The 14,396-nt window shown below is 41.5% G+C and overlaps 1 protein-coding gene across 4 annotated transcripts in view; it reads left to right on the top strand.

Moving 5' to 3' along the window:
• The window catches only part of tnfrsf21 (tumor necrosis factor receptor superfamily, member 21), a 63,142-nt gene extending 51,030 nt beyond the window's left edge, over nt 1-12,112 (top strand). For 2 of the 4 annotated variants that reach the window (XM_031299985.2, XM_031299986.2), the window contains 2 exons: nt 6,707-7,010; nt 11,249-12,112. In XM_031299985.2, the coding sequence (XP_031155845.1) occupies nt 6,707-7,010; nt 11,249-11,478 (534 nt within the window). In that variant the 3' untranslated portion in view covers nt 11,479-12,112. The remainder of the gene's footprint in view (nt 1-6,706; nt 7,011-11,248) is intronic. The other 2 variants (XR_004898291.1, XM_036005103.1) reach the window with 2 other exon arrangements.
• Nucleotides 12,113-14,396: the final 2,284 nt, after the last annotated feature.

The following is a 14,396-nucleotide window of genomic DNA, read 5'->3' on the forward strand; positions in this document are numbered from 1 at the left end:
AAGTAGAAGCCTAAGTAAATTGAGTCACTGCCGAAGATAATTTTGGGACCTGGGTAGATTTTTCTCCTCTTTGCTTTATACTTTTTCTCTGCGAAGGGAATGCATAAAAACTACAACACACAGTAGTCATTATCCCCCTGCCACAATGATGCACAATCAAGTGCAATTTCCCTTCCATAAAGAGACCCATAAGATGATAAAATGAAACTACATCCATTACTTTCTGCAGAAAAACACAACATTTCTTCCCAGAAACTGCTTTGATTCTATTAAAGGTAATTACCTTTAATAGAATCAAGTTTGTTTGTTTGTAAGTGTTTCTGACATTAAGTATGCTTTAATGCAGTCTGGGAGCAGGCTTATCCATTAAAGATGTACTTTAAATGTCAAAGATGACTAGTGGTAAAGGCTGAATGTACTTGAAATTGCACTGTAGCTGGTTTCATGCGAGGCTCAGGCTCCAAGTAAATGCTTTTGTCTCCAAACAACAGCCAACCAGGAACTACTGGAAGCTGCAGGTGTGGTTTAGGTTTGTGTTCAAAGATGGCGTGATAGACAGATGGTTCATCTGATCACCTGCCAGGTATTTTTTGAAAGTGCCGGCCCTTTTCCAAACAGTTTCCAATAGAGAAAGAGCGCATTTAAGTCCCGCTCCCACCGGAGAGAAAAACAATTCTCCATTGACTTGTATTGCATGAAGGTGCCTCCTCGTCAATTTTGTCTGGTAGAAAACAACAGAAAAATGCCTTAAAGCTGCTTTGTGGTGGTATGCACTACAAACACAGTAAATAACTCATGCCAAACTGAAAAAACTGAGCTTTTAGGAAGACACAAGTGGATACAGTTGTGAAGAATCAGCAGGAACAATGGAAAGACACTAAGCTAACGTTATGCCAAAAGTTATATTTTGCACATACATTTTGTCACCAAATCAAATATCCAAATATCAGTTTTAGGCTAACTATATATCTGTAAGTTAAGCTAAAGCATTTTGACAGTATGCAACTTGTGTTACAGTGGGATGTGAATAAATCAGAAAGCTATAGTCGTATGTTTGCAAGTGCTTTATGTTACACGGCTAAGCTAACCTGGGCTCGTAGAACAAACAACCACAGCTACTTAAGGCTAACCTAACTCGTAACATTAATTATATTGTCTCAGCTCCCTGTGTGTTTGCATTTAACATGAGAATGAGACCTGAGCTGGCCTGGATGAATGTATACTTTCCTACCTAGGAGGGGTTGTACTGTGTTAAACTGACTCACCCAACCGCCGTGTTGGTTTGTGTATCAGAGCCGCGCCTGCTAGTGTCGTTCATCATCAGCAGCTCTCAGCGTCTCTTGTTGACTTCTCCACCAGCCTGCTCTTTTGTGTGTAGTTCAGGTTTTGAAAGGTGTATTTACAAAAGTTGTGTTGTGGGAATACAAGAAAATGTCTATTTTATCAGAAAACAGTCTTTCTCTCCAGTAATGTTTTTCGTGTGGCGTCGGGGCTTTCCAGCTTCAGCCTGCAGCGTCCTGCTTCCGTCTTCCTCCTTCCGGAATCAATCTCATCAATCTCAATTGACTCATGTCAAATCTCAACATGAATCTCCCACACACCCTTAGCTTGCTAACACATAGCCAACATTAGCTTACCAACAGCTAACTTGTCCTCGCTGGTCGCTAAAGTAATCATTTGACATGCTTAAATCTGATGTTTTTAGCTAGCCACATGCACTTTGTTAGCTTTTTAGCCGTTAGTTGCATATTGTGGCACCAGTTGTTCTACCGTCCAATGGGCGTGGCTTTCTGAGCACGACGCAATGCGCTCAGTTTCTATGACGGCTTCTTAGATGGTTCTGTTTATCAAACCATCTGGCATGTCAGGTTAGATTTGTACCATCACATCATAGATTAACAGTGGGGTTGGTGCTGTGCTCTACTTTACAGATTGAGTAATTACAGCTGAGTGAGATTAGTTGCTGTAACATTTTTGATCCAATTAATCAAATTATCCCCAGTGTGTGTGTCTGTCCTCAGTGCCCTTCTGCAGCAATCTGCTAACTCTGCCAGTGAGGCTAGCTGGCTCAAGCTGTATGTGTGTGTGTACATATTAGTGTTAGGCTGTGTGTGTGTGTGTGTGTGTGTGTGTGTGTGTGTGTGTGTGCGTATGTGTGAGTGTGTGTGTGTGTGTGTGTGTGTGTGAGTGTGTTTGTACGTCTAAGTCCCTGTCCCCAGCAGGGCCTTGTGTTGTGCTGACAGGAATAGTCAGCAACTCATCCTGATCCTTTTCTCTCTCTCACACACACACACACACACACACACACACACACACACACACACACACACACACACACACACACACAAACACACACACAGGAGCTTTCTGGAACAGCAGTACTGTTCTTCCTCGCAGTGACCCATGTGCTCCAGCTTGGTCCTAAGCAGCTCCGCTCTGAACTTTTCAAGGCTGCCAGCGTAAGGAAATCAGATTCCATGTGGTTTGAGACAGAGTGGCAGACATACGCAAACTGCTCAACCTGGGTGGGCAGAAGGGACAGAGCTTTAGTTTGTGTACTGACAGTGTGATCTATTGTATGGCAATGATTGCAGCGTTTATAACGTAAATGTCAGGAACATTATGTAAAAGGTTGAGGTAAAAACAAACACTCTTCCCCCAGTCTCGCATTGCCAGACCTATCTCTAGCTCGAAGTTTGTTGTCGTTTCTCGACACAAACAGAGTTTGAGGACGTCAACACAGAGAGCGGAAGATGAGGGACATGGGCAATTATCCTGGAAATGTACTTCCGTTGGTCCAGACTACCCCCACCCTAATACAATGGAGGTGTCAGCATTGAAAAGTGGCATTGACAACTTCAACTTACTTGCTTGATGTTTAAACTGAGCTTTTTGGTTGATGGGTACTTCAAATGAAGGCAGGTCCTTGATCCAACTATAGTAGCTATTGTAAGGGTTAGCTTGGCTGTAGCTTCTAGTAGTCAAGAGACTATGTAGTTATTGTGGGCAGGTGAATATTTTGAACTGGATGAATGTGAAGCAAGATATTGCTAGAAAGATTCAAGTCAATCAGTCAACATTTTCTGGTATTATTGTTAAAACATTTTTTTACTCCTTGTAATCAGGTTTGCATATTTGTATATGCTTCAGTTGATTTGCTTTCTTGATTGCTCTTTCCAGATTTTTTTGTCTTTCTCTTTTTTTCCATCTGTGGTGGGAAACTTTAAGGCAGATTTTTCCCTTTACACTGGCTCAATCCCAAAGGGAGCCCTGAGGACTAAGGACTAAAGACTCACAGACTTAATTGATCTCAGGTGCTAAGTGAGTGAGTGTGTGAGGCCACATGGGCTCTGTAGGTATAAATGGGATTGGGACAGCACTTCACAAGATCACATGTTACCTTGGTGACGTTTAATAACAAAGATGTTGCTGACGCTTGCCGGTTTGGGAATTTTCATTTAAGTTTGTTGCTTTCCACACGGCCAAGGCACAGGAGACTGCTGCCTGATTCAAATTTTTTTCAAACTTTTCTTTTACAAGCTGGACAACAGGTTGTAATTGTAATTTCTGGATTTCCCTATGGTCTCCGTGGTAAAAGTCACAACGCTTTGAACTGTGGGTAATTCCCTTTGGTGAAGTCTGCATCGATGTAGACTCACGGAAAGGGCTCGGTAAGTGTGTACTCAAACCCACACGCCCTTTGAAATTCGATATTGGGACAACCCTAAGCGAGAACGCGCACCAAAGTCTGTGAGTCTGTAAGTCCGGACTTTGAGATTGGGCCAATGTATTTTCTTATTTGCACCAAACAGTAATTTATTATATCCATGATGGACTAAACAGAGAAGCGAGTAACAAATACATATGAATGTACCTGTGCATGTTGATAAAATAATCTGTCTCACACTGTAAATTCAGACTTTGACTTTTTTCCCATGATAAACCAGATAAGGTAACCAAAGGTACATAAAAAAATATATATATTATATAGAAATAGAAATTCACTTGAATTCAGCCAAAAATGCAGAGAACCGCAATAAGTTTAGATCTGTGCTGCATAGGATTATTCTTACATATCCACTGACTTCCTGTCCCCAGAGGCTGCTAAATTTGTTATCCCTCATGGGTGTGTTTTTTACCCCAGCATCTGTTCTAAAAAAAAACATTTGTTCCAGTTACATCTGCTGCTGTATGAAAGTCACCGTGTCTTTGTCACAGTGTGCGTACCCGTGTGCTTCTGTGCATGTACGCATGCCTTTTGTGAGCGAGACAGAGCGTGTTTGTTCTATCAGAATCACGTATGTTGTGTCACGCTGCAGCCCAGTGACCCAGACATTATCAGATGGAAAAAGAAAACAAGAAAAAAGCACTGGTGTTTCTATGTCATGTCCTATTGCAGCTCATTCATTAGGCCTAATAGGCCTAATCCACCACTGCATGGAAATGGATTTTCATCCAAAGAAAAGAACATTTATTTTTTTGTCTGTTTGTTTGTTGGTTGTTCTGTCCAGATTTCTCCCAGCTCCATTTTCCATTTCCAGTGTGTGCGCTGAATGAAATGACCTCTCTGCTGCTGCTAACCTTTAGGCCAGACTGGGCTCTCGCTGTGAAAAACAAGACATGCTCTCATGATCTCTTCCCCCAAACCAGTCACTACTGGTTTCAAACCACAGGTTCATTACCACACCAAAGAGAGACAGGGGGAGGGGGGTGGAAGAGGGGGTTGCAACGATAGAGGAAGGAGAGAGAGAGAACAACAGACAGACAACTGAAACTGAAAGAACATGAGACACATAGAGAAAGACCAGAAGACAAAAAGACGAGGGAAAAAGCAAGGATTGGGGATAGAGAAGGAGTCAAAAATGGAACAAAGGGACAAAAACAGAGATAAAGTTAAAGGGGTAAGGAAGGTTTAAGAAAGAAAGAGAGGACAAAGTGTGAAATTGAAGCATAATGAAAAATGGATGAGGAGACAAATATGAAAGGATGTGTAGCTAAACAGATGAGAGGGAAACAAGGAGAATTAAAAAAAAAAAAATGACATTAAGAAGAAAGCACGGGAGCTATTTAATGCAAAAAAGTGAGAGTATTTAATATGCCCAATATTGGCACAAATACAGGCATTTAATAGTAGGAAGAACACAAAAAGGCTTGGGTGTGCACTTAGCTCTGCGCCCTTGCTGCTTTCAGGAAATTGAACTCTCATTTCTCCAGACTCCTCCTGTAGAAGCATTTAGCTGTGTGTGTAGATATGATTTTTTTTTTTTTTTTATGTTTATTTAAATAAGTTCACCAAATATTGTGTATCTCAGGCTGACAAACACAGGGCTTTCACCCAGGAGACCGGGGTTGGTGTCCCATTTGAAAAAAAAAAAGTAAATGGCGAGTTGTTTTAATTTTACCTAGAAAACGGAACTACGTCATGTTCTACGTCACGTGCGTAACCGGAAGTAAAACCAACCCACAACATTTTTCTACACTTCACCAAGTAGTGTTGTTGCCTAAATCTAACCAAGTAGTTTTTGTGCTTAAACCTAATCAAACTGCGACTATTGCATGTTAAAGCTTTAGTGCGTAACTTTTTGATATTAATGAACGTAATAAAGCTAATTAAGACTATCAGCTCCACACAACTCTCTCTGTATTTCTCAGTATGGCTATGTCCAGAAACTGGTGTCGTCCGGCGACTTTCGTGCGCAGAAAATCGAGTGAAGATAATTACCTCTTCTGAAGAGTCCATCATGTTTTTTTTTTATCCACTGTGTCCTCCTTGGCTACTAGCAACTGCGTGGTGGAGGGGTGGGGTGCGACCACGGAAGGCTTGTATCATGTGGATGTGCCGACAGTTTTGTTGTCAATACTTAGAATTCCTCATGGGGAAGACAAAAACTACACACTTACGAAACACTCCTATGGGTTATATTAGAGGGTAGAAACCAACAACCTACGTGGTTGTATGGTTTGGAGGACTTGTTGGGTTGAAACTTTGGTGTGAGAGTCCTGAAGAGAAAGGTGATATACAGTAATTAGAAGAGGAGAAATTACAAAAACAGGGACAAAGAAAGATTAAGAGAAGGAGGATGTGAGTTTTGAAGGTGCCGTAGGTAGGATTGTGAAGATCCAGGACTTAGCCAAAACATTTGAACATCGACAACTTCTCAGTCCCTCCCCCCATTCCGCTAAAGCCCAAAACGGTCTCCCAAGCTCCTCCCCCCCACAAGGGAGAATTAATGCGTTTGCATGAGCAGTGATTGACACGCAGTTAGACACCCCCCCTGGCCCTGATTGGTGCATCTGAACAGGGAGCTGTGGATTTTTGCAAATCACACTACAGGCTGTAGGTGGTGCCAGAGGAGCCAGATTTTTTTTTTTTTAAATGACCTGCTTCATGTAGTTCTACTGGAACATAGGGTCAGTTTCAGCAAATATGACAGAAAGTTAGTTTTATAAGTCTTACCTACTGCACCTTTAAATTAGAAAACCAATATCGGGAAACACCATTTAGAAATAGGAGGGTGAAAAAAAACGACTTGTGTTCCATTATTTTTTTGTGGCTGCTAAGAACACAAACCCAGGACGATGTGAAATTTAGTGTTTCCTCGCTGTGGGTCAGGAGCTTGTGTGCTCCATTGAACATTGGTTTGTCACGCTCATGTTTTTCTCTTCTTGCTTCCCCTCCACTCCTCTCATCTCTTTCTATCTACAGTTTGACATCAACCAGCTGATGACCTCAGTGAATGTAAGCCAAAGCCTCAGCCCCGTCCACAAGCCGCTGGAGTCTCCCAGCAGCATCAGCAGCAATAGCGGTGGTAGCGTGGGCGGTGGTAGCGCGGGCGGTGGTAGCATGGGCGTTGGTAGCATGGCCGGCGCCAGCGGCATGGCCGTGGAGCAGTCGCCGGTGGACCGTAGCAAAGGCTTCTTTCCCGACGAATCGGAGCCCCTGCTTCGCTGTGACTCCACCTCCAGCAAAGACTCCGCCCTCAGCAGGAACGGCTCCTTCATTACCAAAGGTGAGCTAATTAGCCATGTCATTGCCAAGAAACCAATGCGGTCTTTGGTGTGACTATAACATTAGCATGTTTTTTTAAATAGGGCTGCAACTAACGTTTATTTTCATTGTTCATTATTAATCTGTCAAGTATTTTCTCAATTAATTGATTAGTTGTTTGGTCTATAAAATTTCATAAAATGGTAAAAAAATGTCAACTAGTGTTTCCCAAAGCCCGAGATGACGTCCTCAAATGTCTTGTTCAAAGATATTCAGTTTTACTGTCACAGAGGAGTAGCCTGGCGCCGCCCTCAAATGTCTTGTTCAAAGATATTCAGTTTTACTGTCACAGAGGAGTAGCCTGGCTCCGCCCTCCTACGTACTTCCGCTCAATTTTCATTTTCCTTCAGTACTCCGTCTGGGTTTGCGGTATATTCTTGGGTTGTCTCAGGCCAAATCTTTGGCGGTTCAATCAGCGAACAGAGGGAGTGGCTGAGAATGGTGACGTTGAGGTTGTGCGCTAGTTTGAGTTGTAGTTCCATAATGGCGGCGGAGAAAGATGCGAGCGAAGCCACTCGGTCCGTTATCGGCTGCCGAATATCCAGAAGTTAAAGCTCGAGCAAGAACAATCTTGGATGAGTTTTGTTGGTGGCCATGATGTTGTGGCCCTCCTCCCCACGGGGTTCGGGAAAAGTTAGATTTTCCAGCTCGCTCGGTTAGTGGTGAACGGGTTGGGTAAGGCGAACGCTAGCGATGCTAAGCCAACGTCATGACCAAACGTTAGAAATTGGTTATTGCAGATCCAGACTGGCTCTGGGCAGATCCAATAGTTTTAAACGTCAACAGAGTCTGGCTAGTCCACATAGCATTCCAGGATGGGAGAAAAACATGCTGTGGTTTATTGCCATTTCTTAAAACAATCACAATTGTCTTGGGCGGTGCTAAGCGCCGAGCGGAGCCACGTTGCCGCTGCACGGTTACCTCGGGAGGGAACTTGTTTTGGTGGAACATGTGTACTTTCAAAGGTTGTTTTAGTCATGCAACAGAACTCAGATTGGACAGATAGTCTAGCTAGCTGTCTGGATTTACCCCGCAGAGATCTGAGGAGCAGTCAACCATAGTCCTCATAAATCGACCGGAGTTCAGAAATTATAACACAAAGAAAGCGGAAAGTAACGGTCATCCGGCCGAAAAGAGTGAAACCATGCAGATTTTCCGGCAGCAACAGAGCAATCCCGGAAGTGGAACGTTGTAGACATAGACTATCAATGCAGTAACAGAATATTGATTCATATTTGATCAGTACTGCCTAGTTTTACAGTTAGCTCTGAGTTTCGCGAGCCTGGTGCGTTGCGATGGACGGACCTCATTTGCACATAGTTGAGGTCGTTATTGTGCAAATTCAGATATGGCAAATAGTCCGTCAACTTTGTAGTGTTTGACTAGTTCACAAACACCCTCAGATTGACTTTACAGTATATGTGGCAATAAGTCACGTATACTGGCCTCAGATGTCCTCAGCTGACCTCAGCCAAACAAATAGGAAGTTCCAAGAGCCGTCTCTAGGGAAATTTGAACAAAATGACTTACTGGAAATGAGAAGAATATCAAGCCAAGAATCTGAGGACAATGGGGAAGGGTCATTAATTAATATCAAGCAAAAGCCAGGTCAGACAGACACAACAATTGCCAAAGTTTGCATGCAAGGCTGTCTGAGACGTGAAAAGAGGTGAAGAGATTTGAAAAGATGTTTGTCGGACATTATAAAATTGAGTTGAAATGTTACCCTAGGCTTCTTCTTGAGAATAAACCAACCACAAATCTGCAAATCTCCTCTTGAGTCTCCTTGTGCTACAACACTCGTCTGATCGTCAGCATCATGCAACACGCGCCCAGATCTCCTGCTCTTCCATAGAAATAAATAGGATCCGTTGACATCACATATGCTAAGGATCCAGTGTATGTGCACCTTAATTTTTACATACCTGGACCCAGTTTTGCTGTTTGGTAAAATACATTCATTTATGCAACATATACACAAAAAAAACAAAAGAGCAAGATGATGAGCATGATAGTGCTCCAAGATTAGAAATTAAAAAAGAACCCACCTTCATTTCAGTTCCTTAGTCATGCAAATTACCTTTTTTTAATTTATTTTTTTATTTTTTTATTAAATTAGCAAAACAGCGGGTATACAGTAAGCCTACTGTTAGCTAATAGCTATCTTAAACACAGTTAAAACGCTTAAAGCTAAACGGTCTAAAGTGTGGCTGTATTTCATTGGAAAGGATTCCAACACGAGGAGTCACGGTCCGGAATGTGCAACAGTCAGTAGCTAAAGACACAGCACAGCTTACCGGTAGCCTGCAGCTTCACTTTTGCAGACACCAGTGTCAGAGATGTCAGAGAAACAACAGAACTGGAAAATCCTCCCGCTTACCTGAAGTCACCCATGGGGCAACATTTTGCCTTCCCTTTGTCTGCATTCAGGTGCAAATTAATTCAAAGTCATTGTTAGAACTGTAATGGCATAGTACTTATATTGGTAATTGGTATCGGCAAGTACCCAAATGTAAGTACTTGTACTTGGTCTGAGCAAAAAGTGGTTATCGGTGCATCCCTATCAGTTATTCAAGAGTACTCATCATGACATTTAGAGCCGGTCAAACTTACTTAAAAGCTTTATAATCCCCAAATTAACTTAAAAGCATCCCAATTCTCCATTGGAGACTCACTTCGACATGTCCTACATTTTTACCTTGACAAGGCATTTCTGGCAGATTGATAGAGACTCTGGATTGTTGGCAGTGGACTGTGTGTAGATACTGAGTATCAGCAGTTTCACTTTCTTCACACCCCTGGCTAATTATTCAGACACTCACTATGTATCACACTTACTGAAAATGATGTGACAACAGTGCACTCAGTTTAAACATGGATATGTGGATGCTGACTGCCCTCATGTGGTCACTCTGGCTGTTGTTCCTAAATTAAAACCGTTTTCTGCATTTCCTTCCATCTAATATTGTATAAGCAATAATGCTGTATTTTAATTCATGATAAAAGAAAACTGCAATCCGTAGACACAATTTATGGGATATTCCTATAGAATGCGTCACAAAAGGGAAGAGGAGATGCATAGTCTGTCTGCCTCTCCTCCCTCTCCACCACTTCCACTACCTCTACCTACCTATGTACTGTCCACTGGCCCACTGTTTACTGTTTACTGCTTCCACTGTTTACACTGTTTACTGGCTATATTAGCCCATATGCACAACCCCTCCCTCCCTCCTTCCCCCAGCATGGACTGAGGTCTACTTGAACAATGGCTGTAACCCTATAACTTCAAACCTCTAATATTGACTGTTGATTTGTGTCTATCCTAATGTCTACTCTATTCCCTTATAATGCCCATATTTAATGCTGTCTTTTTTAAAGTTTATCCTTGCACTGCTATAGTTTTTATATTACTATGTTTACATTATTCTCTTATATTGTCCATATTTAATGCTGGTCTCTAGACTTTATCCTTGCACTATTGGACCTATTTGCACTACCACCATGACACACACTGTCATACTGAATCACAGGGTCAGTTCCTGCCCTGTCACTGCAAGCGTCTCATGCTTATACATCCCTTAGTACATTCATGTGGATTTTTTTATTTTTTATTTTATTTAGTATTTAGTATTTTTTATTTTATTGCTATTCATGTGGATTTGCTTTTTTATCATCCTGTTTGTGATGTATGTGAATGTTGTGTGTGATGTCTTAAGCTACTGGGACCTTGAATTACTCCAGCCTAGTCTTTAAACGCCGCCGTTCGAACACCGTTTATTCTTTATTGTAGTGTTGCCGTGCTTGCGTCACTCCCTTACCCCTCCTACCAGTTCCTATGGCCACTTGGCCAGTGGGAATGCAAATGGAAAAAACCGGTTTTGGGGGAAGAGTAGTTACTAGAACTGTTTAGAAGTGGACTGTTCCTATAACTATGTTCCTGTAACTACTTGGTCGGAAAGAGGCTATTGTTAATGAGAAAGCCATGAGAATGAACCAAAACAGTAAAACGTTGAAAAACGCTAAAATGCTTAGTAGAGCTGAGGTGAACTACAAAGTTGACTAATAATTCCATGTGTGTTCATCGCCACAAGCCAACCCCTTTCACATAGTTGTGTGATCCATTGTTGATATAAAAAGTATTGATTGGAGCAGTTTTAAGATCATTAAAATGACTGTTTACCCTCTCTATTTCCCCTCCAGAGAAGAAAGACACTGTTCTCCGGCAGGTGCGTCTGGACCCGTGCGACCTGCAGCCCATCTTCGACGACATGCTGCACATCCTGAACCCAGAGGAGCTGCACGTCATCGAGGAGATCCCGGCCGCTGAGGACAAGCTGGACCAGCTGTTCGAGATCGCGGGAGTCAAGAGTCAGGAGGCCAGCCAGACGCTGCTGGACTCGGTCTACAGCCACCTCCCGGACCTGTTATAGTGGAGGAAGGAAGGAAGGAAGAAACCACACGGATGAGAATTGGCACAGAAATAGAAAGGAATGCCTTAGTGGGAAGGATGACTCAGATCTGATGTTGTTCAGAAGAAGCTTGGCTTGATATTTGATCTGATAAGTGTCAGACTTGTCATGTCACATTGTCACAGGATTTGAGCTAGGTGTTATAGATCAGGTGGCTATCTACTCCCTCTCTTTTTCAAATCTTTACTGGTACTTTACTCCTCCTAACCCTCCAATCTTCTTCAATTGTCTTGTGTGTATACTCCTTCCACCCTCTACCTGATACAGGGTCAATGCTCATTGTAATTAAAGCATTCTAAGTGTCATACCAAGGAGTACTTTGGTTAAGGTGGTATTATGATAGCATCGTGACCCTAACAAAAAGGCTTAACCAAAGGCCAAATTTAGAAAAAGCTGGTTTGAAGAGAAGCTGACTAAATGGAAAAACAAACAAAAATGCACTTTCTTTATCTTAACTGGCCAATGCCTTCACTTTTAAAGGGTCATTCCAGCTTTTTTCGTGGGTTGCGCCAATCATCCTGGCTTCCCTTGCCTTTAACATGATTTCAGTGTTTAAAAAATCTAATTTAACATGGTGGTTATTGCTAAATGATTGCAACAAAGGAAACTACACACAGAAAATAGTCAATAAGCTATTGCTCTAAATAACACTGATATTATTCGTAGGGGTTTAAGATTCTTGTAGACCACATTCTCAGAGCTATGACTTGACGCTTAAGTCATGTGCCTGAGCTGGTCCCTTTCCTCAGCCACTAATTTTTTCTTTCCACCCCCTCCAGTTGCCTGTACTTGGAGCAGATCATCCATGGGTCTCTTTGTAAGCACTCTGCCAGACCAGCAGGGGGCAGTGTTAGATTAGAAGGCTGACCTGCTGCTCTGGAACGAAAGCCATATATCAAAAAATACTGGATTAAAAGTCAAAATAATCCAATATTACAATAGTGGACTAAAATATACCTAATCTATTATTATGATATATGGCTTTGTCTTTGAACTGTTTGCTTTTGGACAAAGGCTTCAAAATGAACAATGAACTGAACAGGAAGAGTGCAGTGTTTACTGCCCCTGCCTGCTTCTCTGAAACCAAAGCCATATATCTAAAACAGTTTAGATACGTCGCTTTGGAAGCTCTGTCACTGTTGGACTCATGGACAGTATAGAATAAATAATTCTACCAGTACGCACATTCAGATCTCTGCTAGCTAGCCCTGTTTGCCTCAACAAATGTAGCTTTGATGAAGTGTTCTTGATACATTTTGGAGCTTCATGTTTGGGTGTCTTGAGTGTTTCAGTGCTATAGTAAGAATAATAGAATACAAGTGATTTTTGTCATGCAGTGGTATGTTGCTACATGCTCTATGTAGTTGGTATTGAAATGTAATAATGATGCACTAATTCTATTTTCTGTTGGAGAGGCAGACATGTATTTTCTAGGTCCTTCATTTTCTTTTATTCTGAAATGCTGTTAACTAACAATTGGTTTTGTTGTAATGTTTTCTACATTTAGTTTGATTTATTATGTTCTTGTAGCATCTCTTTGTTATCCTTTTTTTTTTTTTTTACTTCTTTGTATCTGATGCTTTCATGGGCATTCAGATGTACACTACCGGTCAAAAGTTTGGGGTCACTTAGAAATTTTCATTCTACTCCATTATAGACAGAATACCAGCTGACATCACTTGCATTGCTTTTTTAACCAGGGCAGCAGTTTTCAGATTACATTATGTGCTTATATAATTGCAAAAGTGTTCTCCAATGTTTTCTCAGTTAGTCTTTTAAAATGATATCAGATTAGTAAACACAATGTGCCTTTGGAACATTGGATGAATGGTTGCTGATAATGGGCAATGTAGATATTGCATTAAAGATCACCACTTCTGTCTAACTTCTTTAACAGTCAACAACCCTTTTGCAATAATGTAAGCACATAATGTAATCTGAAAACTGCTGCACTGATTAAAAAAATAGTGCAACTGATCTCAGCTGGTATTCTGTCTGTAATGGAGTGGAATGGAAATTTCTAAGTGACCCCAAACTTTTGACCGGTAGTGTATTTCCCCACGCTTGGCGTGCCAAGATGAACTGGCTGGGATGTAAGATGCATACTCCATACTCTACTTGAAGTCTGTCTACTTGTGTTACTTGATTTAAATGAGGAAGAAATAATGTACTCCTTAAGTTCCTTCCAAGTTCAACGTTCCTAAAATAATAATAAAACTTAAAAAGCACCACCAAAAACTCATCAACATTTGGAGACGATTTTGCGGGCACCATGAGAGCAGCAAATGATGGACTCTGTTTTCACCAAGCCAGTTACTATCAAAGCTCCTGTGGTGCTAGATTTGAACTCTCACCGGTTGGCCTGACACAGGGGGTCTTTCCCCCGGACTAATGACTTTTTTTTTTTTTTTTTCAAGTATTCCAGACTGAGTGAAGAAGATTGAAGATTGTGCTGCTGTGGAAATTCGGGATGTTGACAATGATGCATTTGAGAATGTGTGAGCTTGCTCTCCACGATGCTGTGGAGGCTCAAAACTGTAGGGTGTGTGCTTTATTTTCTAAGGAAGTCTGACAGGGTGAAGATGAGATGTGAAACGCACATGTGGCTCGAGTGGATGATTTCATCAAACTTCACGTGTGTAACCAGTATGTTTACTACTATGTAACCTCTTAAAATCAACCAATTAAAGCTCAAAGCATTTGTCATAACCTTGTGTGTGTTGTCACTTATTCACATTTTTGTATGTGATAAAAACCTGAACCAACTCTTTAAAATAACAATTTGAATACATTTTTTTGTTTGGGTATATTATCAATCTGCACACAGGATAATATATAACCCATTTCTGGATAACAGGGAAAACAAAATAAGATTTAGA

This window comes from Sander lucioperca, chromosome 9, assembly GCF_008315115.2.
Source record: "Sander lucioperca isolate FBNREF2018 chromosome 9, SLUC_FBN_1.2, whole genome shotgun sequence".
NCBI classification, from domain to species: domain Eukaryota; kingdom Metazoa; phylum Chordata; class Actinopteri; order Perciformes; family Percidae; genus Sander; species Sander lucioperca.